At 31.7% G+C, this 19,679-nt stretch overlaps 2 protein-coding genes across 9 annotated transcripts in view; both read left to right on the forward strand.

Moving 5' to 3' along the window:
* LOC106061794 (dynein axonemal heavy chain 2-like) overlaps positions 1-1,941 on the forward strand; it is a 69,904-nt gene extending 67,963 nt beyond the window's left edge. Inside the window, exon 90 of one of the 2 annotated variants that reach the window (XM_056011843.1) lies at positions 102-1,941. In XM_056011843.1, coding sequence (XP_055867818.1) covers positions 102-256 — 155 coding nt within the window. In that variant the 3' untranslated portion in view covers positions 257-1,941. The remainder of the gene's footprint in view (positions 1-101) is intronic. The other variant, XM_056011844.1, reaches the window with a different exon arrangement.
* A 3,798-nt stretch (positions 1,942-5,739) lies between these two features.
* The window catches only part of LOC106061791 (sodium leak channel NALCN-like), a 36,210-nt gene continuing 22,270 nt past the window's right edge, over positions 5,740-19,679 (forward strand). Inside the window, exons 1-16 of one of the 7 annotated variants that reach the window (XM_056013155.1) lie at positions 5,740-5,856; positions 8,229-8,395; positions 8,774-8,830; positions 9,053-9,232; positions 9,809-9,892; positions 10,205-10,353; positions 11,256-11,384; positions 11,591-11,736; positions 12,396-12,538; positions 12,694-12,798; positions 13,178-13,399; positions 14,289-14,456; positions 14,767-14,826; positions 15,667-15,798; positions 17,686-17,826; positions 19,482-19,619. In XM_056013155.1, coding sequence (XP_055869130.1) covers positions 8,285-8,395; positions 8,774-8,830; positions 9,053-9,232; positions 9,809-9,892; positions 10,205-10,353; positions 11,256-11,384; positions 11,591-11,736; positions 12,396-12,538; positions 12,694-12,798; positions 13,178-13,399; positions 14,289-14,456; positions 14,767-14,826; positions 15,667-15,798; positions 17,686-17,826; positions 19,482-19,619 — 1,965 coding nt within the window. In that variant the 5' untranslated portion in view covers positions 5,740-5,856; positions 8,229-8,284. Of the gene's footprint in view, positions 5,857-7,417; positions 8,396-8,773; positions 8,831-9,052; positions 9,233-9,808; positions 9,893-10,204; positions 10,354-11,255; positions 11,385-11,590; positions 11,737-12,395; positions 12,539-12,693; positions 12,799-13,177; positions 13,400-14,288; positions 14,457-14,766; positions 14,827-15,666; positions 15,799-17,685; positions 17,827-19,481; positions 19,620-19,679 lie in introns of those variants that run through there. The other 6 variants (XM_056013154.1, XM_056013156.1, XM_013219994.2 and 3 more) reach the window with 6 other exon arrangements.

Below are 19,679 nucleotides of genomic sequence, written 5' to 3' on the forward strand. Positions count from 1 at the left end.
TGAAACTGCATTTACATTTTGTTTTCTTGTGCTATCAAATGTGACCTTGCAGTCATTTAGTTTTAGCTCAAATCTAATAATCTATGTGATTGTCCTGCCAGGTATGTACACTGCTCCTTGCTACTACTACCCTGACAGAGCTGGCAAGTCAGGAAGACCAAGTTTTGTTGTGGCTGTGGACCTCAAAGCTGGAGAGAAAACAAGTGACCATTGGGTAAAACGAGGATGTGCACTACTTATGAGCTTGGACTCTTAAGACATATGCATAGTCCATTCATAAAGTATTATTAGAATCATTCACTTTACATTCTTTAAACACACACATAGCATTGTTTAATTAATTTTTTTGAAATGCTGCCAACTCAAAATAATTTTTTTTTTAAAAAGGAACATTAATTAATGATTGTATGAAGACATTTAATCTGTACATGTGCATAATTTTATATTTTGCAATTATTTCAAGTATACAAGTATGAAATGTTTGTATATGATATATGTAAATAACTGGAAACAAAGTTGTAAAGAATAAGATGTTTTATGCAATATTGCTATAAACATGGGGGAGTCATTTATTTATTTTTAGTTGTAAATAAAAATATCTTTGATTTGAATAAATAATATTATTTTTTCTTTTTGAATTGTTTCAATTTATATTTATGTATGTTGACTTTGTCCATTTAAAATCTATTATTCCAATTTAGATACAATTTTACTTGTGTCATTTGTTTCAAAGTATGTTTTTAACTGACTGTGATGGACGTTTAAATCTCTTTAAAAAAATGCAACATTTCATGATTTACAATGTTTATTTTGAAATGATTTTTTTAATTAGGTACATTTTTTTTAAACTATCAAGTTTTTTATTTAACAGACATTGCTGATCAATAAGAATCTATTTATAGGTTTGTTGTTGTTTTTCCTTACAACCATATTTAATAAAGCTTTTTTTACATGCTATATGTATATATCTTTTTAAAAATACTTTTGTATATATTACAAGTGTATAGATCATTTGGATTGAATGAAAAAAAATGTTTATTGACATTTTTAGTGAGATTTATAATTTGTTATGAGAATTTAAAACTTAAAAGTTTCTCAATTGTTTGTTTGCTTGTTTTTTGCAATGCTGAATATTATATAATAAAGAAAAATATTTTAAAATATTGTTTTAATGTCCAACTATCTTAATATTATATTGTAATCGTAATGGTAGCTTACTTTGACTGGCATAAAAAGATATATTTTAATATAAAACTGGCTAGCTAATTAGGGCACATTGACAAAAAAAATGTCATTTTCAATAATGAAAGAAATGAAACATTTATTTTTCAAAAGTTTGTCAAGACACATAATTCTTTTGCTTCTAGCCAGTCTTATGCTTTTGGCTGTAGACTCTTCTGACATAGAAAAGTATTGTGCTGTTATTGTCAGCTGCTCCCCACTTCTATATAAGCTGTTGTCTAAGATGGATTGTTGAAATAATAAATTCTGTCTGAGAGAATTTGGGGGATTCAAGAAGTTTATGTTTCACAGTTTCTGTAAGGGTAGGAGCAGTGTCTGCAGTAAGTTTTGTAAGGGTTAGAGTAGTGTCTGCAGTAAGTTTTGTAAGGGTAGGACCAGTGTCTGCAGTAAGTTTTGTAAGGGTAGGAGTAGTGTCTGCAGTAAGTTTTGTAAGGGTAGGAGCAGTGTCTGCAGTAAGTTTTGTAAGGGTAGGAGCAGTGTCTGCAGTAAGTTTTGTAAGGGTGGGAGTAGTGACTGCAGTAAGTTTTGTAAGGTAGGAGCATTGTCTGCAGTAAGTTTTGTAAGGGTAGGAGCAGTGTCTGCAGTAAGTGTTGTAAGGGTAGGAGCAGTGTCTGCAGTAAGTTTTGTAAAAGTAGGAGTAGTGTCTGCAGTAAGTTTAGTAAGGGTAGGAGTAGTGTCTGCAGTAAGTTTAGTAAAAGTAGGAGCATTGTCTGCAGTAAGTTTAGTAAAAGTAGGAGTAGTGTCTGCAGTAAGTTTAGTAAAAGTAGGAGTAGTGTCTGCAGTAAGTTTTGTAAAAGTAGGAGTAGTGTCTGCAGTTTATGACATATACACACATCAGAGTACTTAAATACAATATATATATATATATATGTTTCCAACTGAATACAATGTATACTATCATAGATTTAATTCACATTAGCTTTAGACTTCAAATACCTCAAATGCAGTAAGCAGTACTGTATACTAGAATTTATTTTTCAAATAAGACAAACCCTCTTGCTTAAATCTTATCCCCCACAATGTATGAGTAATAAAAGTAATTTATGTGCATTAGCTAAGAAAAACATTGATCTTGCTACAATTTTCAAATGCTATAATATATTGTATATCCTATTCGATTGACCAAGAACATATCAAATGAGTTATTTTATGCAATAACCATTGCATCAAAGAAATCATCATTTTGGTATCAGTTAGCTTACAATGTATATTCTCTTACACTGTCTATCATGCAAAATAACGACTTTGGATAAACCAAATATGAAAAGAAATTCTTGTTCACTTCTCAACGTGCCAGGAACTAAACAGATTAAATACGGCTATATCATTTGGTAAATATGTCTTACTCCTGGAATTGTTAGTAGATGCTTTCAATGGCCGTTTTCGTGACTACGTTTCATACGAGCAAGAAGTTTCGTTGTTTGTATCTCCATTCTCATTTGATTTTGAAAATGCAGCTGGTAATGTGCAACTAGAGCTGATAGAATAGCAGTCAGATTCTTTGTTGAAATCAAAGAAAATAGAATTGGCTGTGCCAAAAATTTACAGTTATTTACCATGAACGGTACTTTGAATTGCGGCCAGATGAATTGCGGAAATTTGCAGCCAGAATTCTAGCTATGTGAGCAGTTCTTTTCCATAATAAAAGCTATAAAAACACCTCAATGTTCGAGATTATCTGATCAACATTTGTCATCAGTGATGAAAGTGTCAGTGGCAAACTTCAACCTGACATTAATAAAATTGTATCTCAGAAAAGATGTCAAACATCAAGACAAAGAAAATAATGCGTAATCATAGTAATTTATAATTACCAAATAGTACTACAAATTTAGCTAACTAAGGGACAGGTATGCCATAAATTATTGTATTCTATTGTATTATTTCTTATTTACTAGTAGGCTGTTTTGCAACTGATTTTTTGTTGCCGCCCCTCAGGTCGTAGTAAGTTTTTTATGTGACCCATACACCTTAATGAGTTTGACATGCCTGGTCTAAAGAAATTATAAGTGCCTGATACAGTTTAGGATCAGTGGCATTGCAAGTTCTACCGGGATGAGGTACTGTGCTGCTAGCTGCCTAAGGATCAATGGCTGTTGAATTGTTCTCAAGGTTGACTCCAGAAGCCTTTCCCATGTTTGGCAGCATAGGTTTGGATTTGTGGTTTTTCTTATCCTAGATGGGTAGCCAGCCAAGGCTAATGAGCCCCCTCCAGCTTACTGGATTATGCTCCTGTTGCTAGCCTTCTCCTGTCAGTGATCTTATCTTATATGATACAGACGTTACTTCAGTGATAAGTTCCACCAGGCACAATACATCTAAGATATAGATCTACATAACATTGAACCTTTGACCAAATTTGACTACATGATATTAACAATATTCAATTATTCATCAATGAGAATACTCATTTTGGTGACAATTAGCTTATATAGATCTATTTCTTATCTTTTCAGACAAAGCTGTGTTTAAAAAAAAATGTTGTTGGACCAAAATTAAATTAAATCTAGACTATCTTATCTTATAGTTTGAACACCCCACCGGATTCTCCTTTCTAAACGGGTCGCTTTTTTTTGTTTGTAATTCATTTGTTTTTATGTTTGGAGCTAAAATCGACGATTCGGGACTGCGCATGTCCAATTTTAGATAAGTTCTGGTAATTTTGTTCCGTTTTTCCAAAGCAGATGGCAGTTATTTAGATTCTCGGTAACCATGTATGTTAAGCTGTTGTTTTAACCTCCCACGGCAATTCATACCCATATAAGGGATGAAGGCTATATCATGAGCCTGTTTGATCGTAGGCTGATGGGCATATCAAAATAAGCTTCCAAACATCTTTAGAAAGACATTCCAATCACATTTATACCGTCAGCTGTTAAATAAAATTAAAAAAAGGGGGTGTCCAAACAAATAATAATGAATTCAGCTCATTCTCCTTTTTGAACACAGCAAAATCGTATTAAGAAATATTATTGGGATTAATAAATCTATGATTTTTTCAATGAATAAACATGACCTAGATAGAGATATCTAGAATATATAACTTATGAATGAAAGAAAAAGTGTGGGCTGCTAATTTGAAGCCAGAGACCATGCCCACTGCATATGTGATCACGCAAGATAAGCTGGCGGTAAGGAGAGATATACACTCAGCGAGAAGTGTCACAAACTATCCAACAGGCAGTGGAGGGAAGGGGGAGAGAGTCATGAAAAGAATTATAAGCATCTATGGGAGGGAGGGGATGTTAAGGTGTCACAAAACGAACATCCAAATTATGAAAACAAGAAGAGGGTCCTTGGATGGGAGTTAAAAGAAAGACAGAGAGAAAATACAAGTAGCCTAGTAGAAAATATCATGTTTATTAAATTAAAATAATTAATTTATAGCTCTATAATCTATATAAATTATTTCTGTCTGTTTCTACACATAGATTATATAGGTATTTAAATAAATAAACTATACACGATATATATATATATATATATATATATATATATATATATATATATATATATATATATAAAGAGAGAAATAGAGAGAGTATATGAGGAAATAGACTATAAATACATATTGCAAAATTGAATCTACTTCTTTAACTACAATCTAAATAATTTTTAAGTAACACCGATATAATTTATTTATTTATTTATTTATTACATAGTGGTGTTCAACACCGGTGCTCACTGTTCAACTAATGGAGAAAGCCCAAAAACTGCGTTCAAAATAGGAGCATGAAGTGACCTAATTTATTTTAAAATAAAATCTTGACTATGGGTGGTAATACTAAGGAACACAGCTATTTTTATAGTCCTTTAGTTGCAGAATAAGAATCTGCTTTCAGTTTTTTTGTAAGTTAAACCTTCACCAAATAAAAAAATAAAATAAAAAATTGACCTAGTTCCCGAAAGTCGGTGTTCAGTTATAAGAATCTACCATAGTGCAAAGAAAATGGGGAAGGGGCAGTAATGCAGTATTTTCGGGTGTATGCTAGATTTAAGATTTAAATATATTTTTTTCATGTACTTGTTTAACATATTTGGACAAGCGTAGGACGTAATCAAGATCTAGATAGACCCTAGTATACTCTATATATCTACAGAACGAATTCTTAAATAGAAAAACTAGATAATGATATTCTAGATCTACATCTCGCATAGGTCAAGGGAAAAAAACTGTGGATTGTGTGCCAGGTAGAGCTATGGTTTGTATACTAAATAAAAGTTAATGTGAATTATTCCCTACTATTCCACAAAATAGATCTGTTTAAAACTAAACGCTTTATTATTTGCTTATTAAAATTTAATATTCATTCAATATTAATATTTTTATGAAAATTTAAAAAAACGAGATTTTCCAACAAAAAGGAATTTAGATAATTTAGATCTATAGATTTTGGTCTTAGAGTGAGTACTTCTGATCTATATATAGATCTAGATCTAGACTTTAGTGTATCTATATTAATATAGGTCTGTGCTCATAGACTAGATCTTTTCTACCCTTTTCTATCTAATCTAGACTTCTAGATCTAGACATTTTCCATATAAATCTAGACCTAGACTCTAGATCTATATGTTTATATATTGTATATGTTATATGTATTTTTAAATTAAAATGTAAATCAACTTGCAGAGCCTTAAGTTAACAAAACATCGATCTACTAGATTTAGTTACATAGTAAACTAAATTACTATTTACTAGGACGTCTAGGACTAGTGTACATATGATCATATCATGATCTACTACTAGATTATAGATCTAGATATATAATTAGATCTAAATAATATTAATTATTATGATATAAATAATTAAATATAGATCTATCTGTGGTACCCTATCTGTTTCATCTTTCTAGTATAGATGATTAATTAGATCTACTGAGTATTTAATTATATAGGGCAATATAGGCCTATGCCTATATAAAATTTATACTACTATTTAGTTATTACTAAGTATTACGTCTATTACTATTATTTATTATAATAATTATATTATGGCGGACCCTATTCCCAACCAGTTGTGAATAGGCTTCAACCCTATTTCCAACCGGATGGATGGGTCAAATAAGGTCAAAACCCTATTCACAGTCAACAGGGTCAAATTAGGTCAAAACCTTATTCCCAGTCCACTGTGTTTAGGTCAAATCCTATTCAGTTAAATGTTAAATGTTTTATTTTTTTAAAGTGACTGATTTAAAAGAAGATAATAGAAAATAGCTATAAAATAAAATTGGTTTGATATTGATAAATCTTTACAATTTATTAAACTATTATTTTTTCCCTAATGTAATTAAAGGAACAATGTATACTTTATAGGTTATTTATAATAGAATTGTTAGGTCATATTGTTGTTAAATGTTTGAGCTGAATATTTGTAATAGCTATAAGATAAATAAAATATATTTATTCACTGTTTTTGTTTTCATTTCATTCCTGGTCACATAATCTCCAATTAATTTTTTTTTTTTGACTTGGCATTGACTTTAAGGCCTATATACTGCTTGTTGATATTTTTGACATGTGTTTACAATGTTCCCTCTCCCATCTTCATTATTAAACTTAGTGCATTGAGGATGGCTATAATAAAAAAGGAACTATCAAAACTAGGCAGAGATAAAAATGTAATTGGGGAGAATGGGGTTTAAATTTTGTTGCAAAGCAATAGCATGTGAAGACACATAGTAATGTTTATGTTGATTCTATTCAATATAGGATAGGGTATATCAAATTTAAGTTTATTGTTCTCACTAAGGTGAAATAGGGGAGGCAGGTGGGTAGGATATATCCTACACAGGATTTTATAATCTAAGGCCAAGTTGTGGTGGAAGTAGTGGATATCTTTGAGAGATTGTACCACAATAAGAATCAATGGATCATGTTCTATACCTATGAAGTGAACAATACTATATCAAGATTTACTAGATCTATGTTAAAACTCTAAATCAAATCAGTGACTGTGGACAAAGCATGTAGGATTGATTCCTGACATCTTGTTTGACCTTTAACATAAGAACCACTTCCGGTTGACTGGGAATAAGGCTTTGACCTCATGTGACCTGAACAGACGACTGGGAATAGGGCTAAAGCCTATTCCCAGCTGGTTGGGAATAGGCACTTCGTTATATTATTATTATTAATTATTATTATATAGACTAGACATTATTACTGTATTTTTGAGCATATATTCAATAATATTGATATAACCTGTGGGTTATTCAGATTTTTACAATTGTCATTGAATGGTAGCTGTTTGGGGTATACAAAGATGCGGGGTTTACACATTTTTTTATATTCATAACCATAGCATAATGGAAACTATGGACATAGTGGTGGGTCTTTATACCTCATATAGTTAGCTGAGTGGTTGTGAAATGTACATTAGAAAGCTTTTATGAACATCTCATTCTAAACCTCAAGAAAACAAATAGGGCAGATTGTCACAGATATATATATATATATATGATAGTCATGCTTTGCACTCTTGGGGTATATAAGGATGCTGGTTGTATTAGTTTTTACTTACTTTGTAATTTATTTGGGGTATACTCGTGTGCAGGTTATGTGCTCATCCAGGGTTTGTGTTTTAACTGTCTAGATCTAAGAATTGGCTTGCTGCCTGGTTGTGCGGTTTGCCCGCTGGACTGTCGTTTGGATTTATCGATGGTCCTGGGTTCAAACCCTGCCTACTCCCATTCCCCATTTAGTTTGGACTAGGACTTCAACTCTGAAGGAACATTTGAAACTTGTAAAACATTTTACAAAACAAACAATTGTCTAGGTAAAAGAAACTGAGGGTCTGGACTGGTCTATCCTTCAGACTATTTGAGAACAGTATAGGGTTAAGACCAGTCAACAAATAAAATAGGACAGACACTAAAATCTCAGAATTAAACCAGATTTGTTTCTAAAAAACTAAATCCAGTCTACTGTAAGAAGATCAATTTAAAGGCAAAACTTCAACATTCATTAAGTCAACATTTTCATTTCAGCTAGAACACAGCCATTTTAAATTAATCATGTAGAGCAATCAAACAAACTCACAAAAATGCTTGTCAACCGTAAGACAAGCTTCAAAGATGGGATGTTAATGGCCGACTATGGCCCAGATGAAAACCTTAATGACAATGCTGATATTGAATGGGTCAATAAAAGCTGGGTAAGTTAAAATATATGTATATCCTACCCTAATAGATATAGTGAAGTTGAACATAATTAGTATTTTGTATCACTGCCTAGAAAATAATTATTGTCACTTTTTTTTTTGTAAACTTGTCTTGTTCTTATTAAGCCATTTTTAGTTTGTATGTTCTAACTATGTCATACAACGAGTAAATATAATATATATTTTATTCTGAGAGTTAGAAAAAGGGAAATAATTTTAATTACGATAAAGTAAGTTATCTTAAAAGTAACCAGAAACCAAACTAACAACTAACCCCTGTGTACACTGGTAATTTGACAACTCACACTGCAGTCTTTATAACTGTGAATACATAGAAATAATACCTCCTTTTTTTTTTTAACTATTATCTAGTGTCCACAAGGCGTATCATGTGCAGGTCTACAAAAACTGAAATTAAGCAGTCCAAAAGTAAATAAGCTAGTACAATATCAACTCATATCTTTCATACATATATATGTTGTATTTTCATAGATATTTATTTTGTATATTTTATAGATATTTATTTTATTTTTCATAGATATTTATTTTATTTTTCATAGATATTTAATCTTGAAACTTAATTATTATTTTTCTCATTTGTTAAACTTTCTGTCATCATCATCTATAAAATTAATGTGTGATTTTGTTCAGGTGCGACTTGTTCTCAGACTGTGTGCATTTGTAAGCATGATCTCAGTGAGTGCCAATACTCCAGAGACATTTAAAGAGTACCCGATGCTTATGACTATCACACTAATCCTTGACCTGGTGATCATGATGTTGTTCACAGCAGAGCTAGTTGCCAAGATGCGCATCAGGGGTGTCTTTAAGGTTTGTGTTTGTACTACAAGTATTACTACTTGTGTGGGTGGTTATCCCTTTAGTTTTTAAAAGTAAAGTGCCCCTTTCAGACCATGCAATATATAGGTCATCTATTTCTTTGGCCAACAATTAACCAGCAGTGTGTCATGTGACCAGCGCTATGACCAACAGCTTTTACTTTCCCCAACTAAAGTCAGGTACCCATTAGAGTTGGGTTCACTCAGGGGTGCCCTAAAAATCCAGAAATTTAAAATCCCAGTCTTCACTGAGATTTGAACCCTAGCACTTCATCTCTTAGCCACTGTGCCCCCTCCTTTAGATTTAAGTTTTCTAAAACAATTTTTGTTTTGAATTTTAAGGAGTTTTCTGGTATCAGGATTTTTAAAAAGTAAAAGCTTGTTTATGAGCTGACTTCCCTATACCTCTCTTAATTGTATCTATAGAAATTGTGCAGTTTTGGAAAATGTGTCTGTTTAAAAGTTTTTTTTTTTTAATTAGTATTTATAAGCATTCATTAGCATTGTTTATTTCAGTATGAGTCTATAAGTGTTTATCATTCAAGTCTTCTCATTTCATTTTCTTTAGGGTGAAGCTCCTTATATGAAGGACAGATGGTGTAGATTTGATGGTATAATGGTTATATGTTTGTGGGGATCTGTAATTTTGCAGGTATGGCTTGTTCTTAATAATCTATATTTATATGAAACAAGTCACGTTTATGCTGACCATCTAGAATGTAATCAAACCAGTATTAATAACTAATGTTCACTTCTTTAAAATCTTCATCTCTGCAAACTCTAATGAGATCCTTTATTGTTCTGTTGTTGTTATTTTTTTTGTTTTTTTTAGGATATGTTGAAAGAATGGAAGGCCTAAACTATGTACACATAGTTACTATAGAAATCTTTCACCTCAAATACATAGGCTAGAGTCTACATTTTCAAAGCATTAAAAATATTTGTATGCACTCTCTATTTACAGATTTATGAAATAGCAGCTCATCCCGGACCAGAATCTCTTGCAAATAACTTCAGAATCATTAGAGCACCCAGACCTTTGATACTTGTCAGAGTGTTCAGAAATTTTTTGAAATTTCAGCTCCCAAAGAACAGAATCAACTCAATCTTCAAGTATGTAGTATCCTCTGTGTTCATTTAAGAATGTTTACGTCTATATTAACATCTAACTTAATAACAAAATGTCCCACATCTTTTGTATCATGTATAATTATTTGACATGTGAAACACTGCACTCATTCTTCATCTTTGGAATATAAGACATGGCCATTAATCAATTAATTATTTGACTAATTGAAAGATAAACTAAATGCTAATTTTTTTTAATCGAAGTGACAAAAGCATTTCTTTTTACTTTTTTTTTTGTTGACTTTTGAGAAATTAGTATTTAAAAAATAAAGACTTTTATAAGGAAAGTCAGGATAATAATTATTAAAAGGATTTTATTGTAAGCCTTCATCTAACATGTTAATGAAATGTAATCTAGAGGAATGATTCTACATTTATGGTATTGTGGTGTTGTTGGTATTAGATGTAAATGTAGAAATTAGTAGTAACTCACACTCAGGCCTTGCGGTTCGCTAACACTCACAACATATGATAAAAAACTTGATAATGCGTGTTCAACTTGAAATATTCTTTAATACACAAAGAAGGGGCACAGTCCAATGTCATCAGTTCCTAACAAATATCAAGTATTGCTTTAAGCTAAAGGAGTGTGTCTTCAACTGTCGTTTCTATCCCAGATCCACTTCCGTCCAAATAAAGTGCTATTTAAAGTTGTGTCGCTCAAAGGAAATCTCAGATTAAACTAATCCCATTCTAAACCTATAACAATGGTAACATGAGATAATACTTCTGAAAGATTGTATCATGTGACACTAGAACAAGCTCTACTTTCTTACACTAACATATACACATTTATGTTAGCTTAAACTCAAATATGTTAGGCCTGTATAGAGAAAACATTGGAAGTAATTTATTAATTGAAAATTCTATTGTACTTCTGCTTCCAGGCGCTCAAGTCAGCAGATCTATAATGTCACCATTTTCTTCCTTTTCTTCATGTCATTGTATGGGTTTCTTGGTGTCCAGTTTTTTGGTAAAATGAAGCACAAATGTGTCAGGAACGGAACAGATCCAAGGTAGAACCTACATCAAATGTTTATTTGATTTTCTTAAATTGGATTTTTGTTTTCAAAAGACCTACTACAACTGAGACTATCTTTTTTTTTCAACATCATTGTTTAATATAGACACCCATGGCTTTTGGATTCTCCTGCCATTTACATAATTCTATATATTTTATTTTGTTTACTATATTATTATGCCTAATGTTTTCTTCACACAGTAATGTCACGCTGTTTGACCTGGCTGTACCAGACACCTTTTGTTCACCAGACCCAGATGCTGGCTATCAATGCCAGAATGATATGGTGTGTATGGAGTTAGCTATGTCCCCAGCAGTCATGGGCTTCAATGGTTTTGATCATTTACGTCAGTACCTTCTTTTGTTGTCTTATTTTCCTAGTTACATTAAAGATAAACTCTTGTATCTTTGTTTTATTTTACAGTATAAAGCGTCATTCAAAAAAATTTTTAATTTCCATTTAAAAAAAAAATTTTGATGTGTTAATGTGTCTTTATGGAAATTTCTGTGTTATTACAATTTTTATTTCAGTATTCTGTAAAAAAAAAAAAGTGTTTCTCAAATCATGTCCTTGGGGAACTCTGCAGACCAGTCATTTATATTTGTGAAATTTACTTAGATGAATGATAGGAGATAATACCCCATAAGATAAAAAAGTTGTTTTGAATCTTGTAGCTTAATATGTAAAAAGAAAGATAGAATAAGAGAGGTCTCTATTTAAGAAGTATCTTTAAAGTGTCCAGTTCAAAAGTACCTTGACATAAAGCTAAAAATAAAATATCCAATGAGGGCCATTGCAGCTCTACAACTATCTAATGACATCAGCGTTTCTGGGTTGGGAGGAATCCTCATTGTGTGTAAAACTAGTATTTTATTGATTAGCATGGGATTTGTAAAATAAAGCTTTAAATATGATTCCTCATAATATGTTTGCAATAACTACAAACTGCTAAACTTTTTTCATTAGTTGAACTTGTATCTTAACTTCACATGTTAATTCATGCAGCCCTGAGTGTGTTCACAGTGTATCAAGCAGCCTCTCAAGAAGGCTGGGTTTTCCTCATGTACAACTCCATTGACAGCCTCCAGAGCTACAAAGCCTACTTATATTTTCTATCACTGATTTTTTTCCTTGCATGGCTAGTAAAAGTAAGTCATTCTGCTGTGAACCTTAAACTATCTTCTTGACCCTTAACCCCCAAAATATGAAAAAAGTCAATTGTTGAGTATTAATAGTGGTATACAACTAGTTATTAAACATATCTATTTTTTTTATTTAACGAAATTTGACTTTTTCTTCCTAGAATGTTTTCATTGCTGTCATTATTGAAACTTTTGCTGAAATTCGTGTGCAGTTTCAGCAGATGTGGGGCTCACGTGGAGGAACAGCAGAATCAGATGCCAGTCAGGTGATGCTAGTGCTGAATTTTTAATGCCCATGTTACGTGGGCAGCATAACGTGAATGTGGAATGGTGCGAATGTGTGTTGAAAGGGGAGTTAAGATGGAATCCGAAAATGGAGTAACGTAATCAAAGTTATTATTGATATATTATTAATTGTGACTCAAGATTAAAGTCATCATAATCTACCATATATGAGTCTGTTATTGTATGATTAAGAGTCTCATCTGCTCGTAACAGCCCATTTACACATATTTATATATATTCAGATAACCTAGATAATTAATTCAAACAAAATGTACATATGCATTTCAAAAAGTTTAAATTAAATTTTTTTTTTTTTAATTCCTTTCAAACCATCAAAGTTTTCTGTACTACTATCTTTAGGTTATTCAAAATGATGGTGGCTCATGGAAACTGGTGATGGTGGATGAAAATAAAACCCATGGCCTGGCTCCTCCAATATTTCAGCAAGTCCTGAGGTCTAATTTTTTCCACACATTCATCCTTCTTCTTGTTCTCATTGATGCTGTTATAGCTGCCAGTCTGAGCTTTGATCACCACAAGAAAAATCCAAATGAAAAATTTGATATCTTTTACTATTCAGAGGTGACTTGTATATCTATTTCTAAAATATATATAAGTTAGAACTATTTTTTGCAAGCTTTCTATTGTTTTAAGCCTTCTTGCTGGTGTTACTTGGCCAGCTTAGTGATTATTTGCTTAAGGCAAAGAAACTTGAAGTTTAAACTTTGGTTTGGTACAAATGTTTGTAAAAATACTGTAATAAAAAACAGGGAGGCAACTCAATGATAAAGGGTTTATTTATAGGACATCACAAACACATAATAATAAGGTCTGCGTTTATCATAGCTTCTCTTAAGCCCCTAGGCTTCTGAACTTAGTTGCTGCTACAATGTAAACATTCATTCCTAGTCTCTCAAAGTGCACGAGCAGTAGTTTATACTTGTGAAATTTACATAGAAGAATGATAGGAGATAATACCCCAAAAGATAAAAAAGGTGTTTTGCATCTTGTATCTTACTTATGTGAAAAGAAAGAATAAGAGCTCTCTAGTTATATAGTATCATTTCAAGTCTAGTCTCTAACAGTGCACAAGCTAGTGTGCACCTGTTGCACTAACTCTGATGGTGTTGTGCAAGGCAGGGTTATAACAATAGATTTATATAAGTTTTTATTTTAAAGTAAAGAATGCAAGCTGTTACTTATCTTTAACTTTTTAACTCAGTACCATAGTGAGCCATCATTTGTTAAGAAATTGATGAACTATTTTCACTTGCCTTGTGGACCATTACTTATACTTTAAAAAAATGTAAGAGTGAAAAAGAAGTATATTTATTTATGGCCATTCAAATCATCCATAACCAAATTTGTGGATGAAATTTGAATGTTAATTGCACTGTTTTCTATGTTGTAAAATATGTGAAACTGAAATTTAACATTGTTAACATTAGTTGATTTTCTATTATGACACTAGGTTGTTCTGACTATTCTATTTGCACTGGAAGCTGTGTTCAAAATCTGGTGTCTAGGATTACATGGTTACTTGAAGCGGTCTCTGCACAAGTTTGAGCTGGTCCTTGTCTTTGGAACGACCTTGCATATCATTCCTGAACTGTACCGCTCATTAATGACTTCCTTTCAGGTACACACCTAACAAGCTTTTCGTGTCAAGTTTGAAATGCTTAAGAGTTAGCATGTTTGAACTGTAAGTCAAAGTATGTATATATGACCGTGTATACAAGTCTAAGCCATGGTGAACATGAGTATAGTATAACTGCATGTGCATAGAAGTATGCCTGGACGATGGCAAAGTGCATAGTGCATATTTGTATAGCAGGTTGTATTTGTACATAGCACAGTGTATAGCAGCAGTGTAAAAGCGCTCTTGAATGTGTGTTCTCATTGACAAGTTTTATAAATTGACATTAATATCTAAATTGTTGTTTTTTTAGGTTGTAAGACTCTTTAGGCTGATAAAAGCATCACCAATACTTGAAGGTTTCTGTTTCAAAGTAAGTAAAAAATGCTGTTTGCATAATGAGATTTATTTCATAGACACATGTGTATATTAATTTTATTACAGAGCTAACAGAAGTGTGGATATAACAATGTTAAAAAAAATATTTTTAAGTCAAAAAGAAAAAAAAGTAGCATTTAAGAAAATGATTGAGTATAATGTGTTCAACCAATGAAATAAACTTATTTCTCAATGACCATAGAGATAGTACTGCTGACCTGATAGAAGATCTTCCTGGGGACTTGTCCTTTCTTATAATTGAAAGATGTTTCTTGTACATCCAGCATATGTCTACTTGTTTTTTTTAAATACAATTTAAATATGTAAATCCATTGTCTATATGTTGGGTCATTAGGTATCAGGGTTTAATATGAGGAGATTACTTTCAAGGATTTTAGATACTTGGAGTGATGCATAGCATTGTTGTTTTCTTTTATCTATGTTATCAATTTAAAGAATTGTTTTTTTATTGTTACATTTAAAAGATTATGGGGTAAGGGAAGGCAGATGACTGGGTTTTTTTTAAAATTGCTTTTATACAGAGCATCTTTCATGCTTATAGCGTGCTCAGTGCTCTCTCTCTGATTTAATCTTTTGTCGATCAGTGGAAGGAGGTGGTATCTGGGATAATTTTTCCTTGCTGCCATTAGATGCTTAGAAAACACAACTATGCAAGTCAAGTGTCGAACTCGAGCCCCTTGATAGGTAGCGAAGCCCTCTCGATTTGTAGCCAAGTGGTTTAAATCTGTTAACCCTATATCACATATATCTTGAAAGCAGCTAATTTTTGTAAAGCTACGTTTGCTGATTTTTGTTTCTGGACTTAATATTTCAGATATTTGGTCCACCCAAAAAGCTTGGCAGCTTGATATTGTTCACAATGTGCTTACTGATCATTGCTTCAAGCATAAGTCTTCAATTGTTCTGTTTTATTCCAGGCTTTAAAAAGTTTCAGACTTTTAAAGAGGTAAAATATTTGTTTCTATTGAATTAGAAAGCATTCAAAATATATTGACAGTGTATTTTTAAAATTACAATTCTTATATTATAATGATTTACTTTATTCTAATGCTTGTTCATCTCATACTACAAAAAATAAAAAAATGTATATAATATGATATTTGTTTTCAGGTGATGTGTTGTTTTTATTCAAAATATTGTTATTTTTGTTCTCTGGATTTACACACATCTTAGTTGTTACTAGTACTGGGAAATATATAAACACTGCTTTGGATTAGAATTTATATTTAAGTTTTAGTTCATGAACATGTTTCTGTCTAATTCATTTTTATATTTTTTTTTCTAAATCCTGAAAATTCTTTGATGAAAGAGAAACTAAAACTTTTAGGCACTTTGGTTCATAATTCCCACAGACTTGGCAGGTCTGGTCTTCTTTGATCTGGGTTTCTACCATAATCCTGTCTACTGTTAATTTTCCTTCTTAACATTTTTTTTCACCCTTCCTTTACCTTCTGTTTGTTAGACTGTTGAGGCACCATAGATAATCTGATGACCATCTCTCTCCATTCCTCTTTGTCTGTTGCCAGGATTAGTCTCTTCAATAGACAGACCCGCCCATTCCTTGATGTTGTCCTCCCAGCTCTTCCTTTTCTTTTTCCTTCCTTTTTTTAAGCCAAAAAAAAATGTTAGGAGGAAAACTTGCTTAAACTGACCATTTTAAAAGGTTGTACAAACCTTCCAATTATTGGAGTGTTGTCATATCTAAAGTTGGTATAATGATAGTAAATATTAAATGCCTTAGCAAGATTTCTGAGAAGAATGAGTCATTGTCAAGTTTTCTTTGAAGTCAAAAGTCAAGTCACTTTTTATAGATATACCTATGAATGAATAATGGACAGTATTTTCTGTCATCACTTTCCTCTCATATGCCCAGTTAAAGCTTTGTCTATACTCATAATCTCTGCTATAAAATATATTCAAAATTTATATTTTCATATTTTAAAAAGTTTACATTTAGTTTACACATTTTTATACAAGTCATTAAGTGCAGGTATTGTTTCTTTATTTTAAGGCTTCAGATAAAGATAATAATTATAGTTCACCTGTAAATATAAACAACAATGTTATCACTACAAGTAACAACATAAAATGTGACTCTTCTATAGAGCAAATGTCTAAGATATCTGGCATTTAGGCAAAGACTGTGCTCCTCTTTTTTGTAGGCTTAGATTGATCTCCTTTTGTGTAAGGGTATGTGATCTTCAGATAATTCATCAACTGGGAAGACTTTCATTATGGAAAAGTATTGATGAAAGTCTAAGAAATTTTAATATTGATAGGAATAGCTGAATCATTAAAGCTAGAAAAAAAACATCAAGAGATCTCTCTAAAATGGCAATCACTTTTCTCATTCTGAAATTATGATATTTTGGGGGAAAAAAAAGTTCACCAAAAAATCTTTGTTTAATATGTATATACATATATAACTACTACTGATTTAAATTTCAAAGCATTTTGAACTTATTTGAATGTAAACTGACCTCTGGCTAACAATTTTGTAAAATTCACTTTAGTAAAGAACAATATTTCTGTTAAGTTTGTAAAGCTTATTTCAGTTAGCCAGGTTCTGTTCTGATATATGCATTGAAAGGAGAAGTTGCATCCAGCGATACATGAAAATCTTATAACTATTTAACAAAGAATTAATTGACCAATATTTTTATTTTAGGAACATTTTAAGCTATCAAATGTATTTTTTAATCAGCCAATTAAAAATGTAATCTTTGTTTGTACTGCCTATGGCAGTCATCTTATATTTCCACATTTTGATTGTGTTTACAATTACCACCAAGAGCGCTGAATGCTTCAATACCAACATACATATTCCATCTAGGCTTTTCTGTCCATGTTTCAAATCATGTGCTCTGAGGGATGGACTGATGTTTCCTTAGACCTAATGAATAGTCTCACAGACTGCTTAACTCAGGCCCTTGTGGCTATTTATTTTATGGTCTTCCATTTGTTTGTCAATGTGGTGAGTAGCAGCGGTGGAACACCTGCGGCACACACAAAAAAAAGCATCCCAGACCTTTTTTCTTGAATTATCTCCTTCAAAACCAAATGGCAGGTTTAGATAGCTTTGTTTGTTATACAGTGTGCTAATATAAAGTACATATGATAAGGGCAGTAGGGGATGGAAGCTAAAGAAAAATAAGTTATACAGAATGACCATAAGTTATACAGAATGGCTGTGTTGTCTGACCATTAATTATTCAGGATGACCATATTCTATTCATGAAAAAAAAAAAAACCCAACTACTTTTTTTTTTTTTTTAATTCAGTGTTGTTGTCTTTTATCTTCAATCTAAATGTGGGTGGAGAGGTTGTTACGTTTACCGTTGGTCAGGTTCTATTTTCAGATTGAAGTCACAAACCAATAGGCTTTTGTATTAAAATTATGTTAACATTTTGCTATAGATTTTTTTTAAAAATTAACCTAAAACTGATAGGTGAGCAAAAGTTTTTTTTATTTTTCATTTTGCTATTTTTAATATGCATTAAATACAAGTGAAAAATGAACAGTAGTTTTGCATTCTAAAAAACGAAATCAATTTTTGTATCTAATGCTGTTTTTGCTAAAAGTAATAAAAGTTACATTTTAAGTGATGCAAATCATGTCCTCTATGATACTATGGAAAACAGAAAATATCTCTCTGTTATGCTTATTCTGTATAACTTAAGTTATAATTGGGACAAAAAAGTATCTTTACTTTCAAAGCTGATTGTATGTGTTCAGTTATCATGATGAGAAGTTTATATTTTAGCCAAAAGTTTAAACTCTTCAACTAAAATGGATGTACACTGTAGGATCTGGATCTGCCTAAACTGTCAACCATCTAATAAATGCATGATCAGTAACCTCATACTATTTTATGTCAGTTATTTCACTTTGCATTAATTGTTATGAATATAACACGTGTCTGAGAAAGAAAATAAATCTAAACATGTAAACTTCATTCATTTCTTCTTCAAATGTAGTCTACTCATAATTTGTAAACACAAAGCGTAAGCTGCTAACGAACTAACCGCCATGACTTGTAAGGTACAGGCTACTAGTGTACATGATTTATTTAACTACACATATTTATTTTTATTTTTTTTACTTTCTTGTATCATGCTTTAAAGCAGATTTTGATTTACATTTTTTTTCATCATCTCTGCGTTAGAAAATTTATTTTTCTGAACCTCAGTTGCTGACACAGACACAACTATTTCCTTGCTCCTACTGTGATGTTCTGCTACATAAATCATAAATATTCAACTCTAACAGACTAGCGTGTGCTTTTTTTTTTTTTAAATAAGTCTTGCACATTTCTCCTCACATTTCTCAATATTTTGGCTCTATTTCAGTACAATCTACTCTTGCATGTTCTGTCTGCTCTAAGATCAACAAAATATTTTGTTTGTTTTTCTTCACTTCTTGTTTGTGCCAAACCATTGCACTTTTTTCTGAGTGTTGTTCTGTCAATAGTTTTGTTGAAGTATTTTTTTTTCTTTTGTTCATGTTATTGACTATGATGACTGTGACACATTTTTTTTATTTGCATTTCTTTTTTTAACCTCCCCCAACTCCCAATTGAACAAGTTAATTTTTGGTGTGTATTTATGGTATTATCTCCCCTTTCACAGGCTTTCATGTCCATGTTTCAAATTCTAACCCAGAAAGGGTGGATTGAAGTTATGCATGTTACTATGTACAATACAGGGGAAAAAGTGGCTCCCTTTGTGGCCATTTATTTCATTTTCTACCATTTATTTGTCACCTTGGTAAGTACGAGGACTCCAGGATGAGAACAAAAAAAAAAGGTCACCTGCTCTCAGTGTGTG

This window comes from Biomphalaria glabrata, chromosome 15 (assembly GCF_947242115.1).
Source record: "Biomphalaria glabrata chromosome 15, xgBioGlab47.1, whole genome shotgun sequence".
Lineage (NCBI taxonomy): Eukaryota > Metazoa > Mollusca > Gastropoda > Planorbidae > Biomphalaria > Biomphalaria glabrata.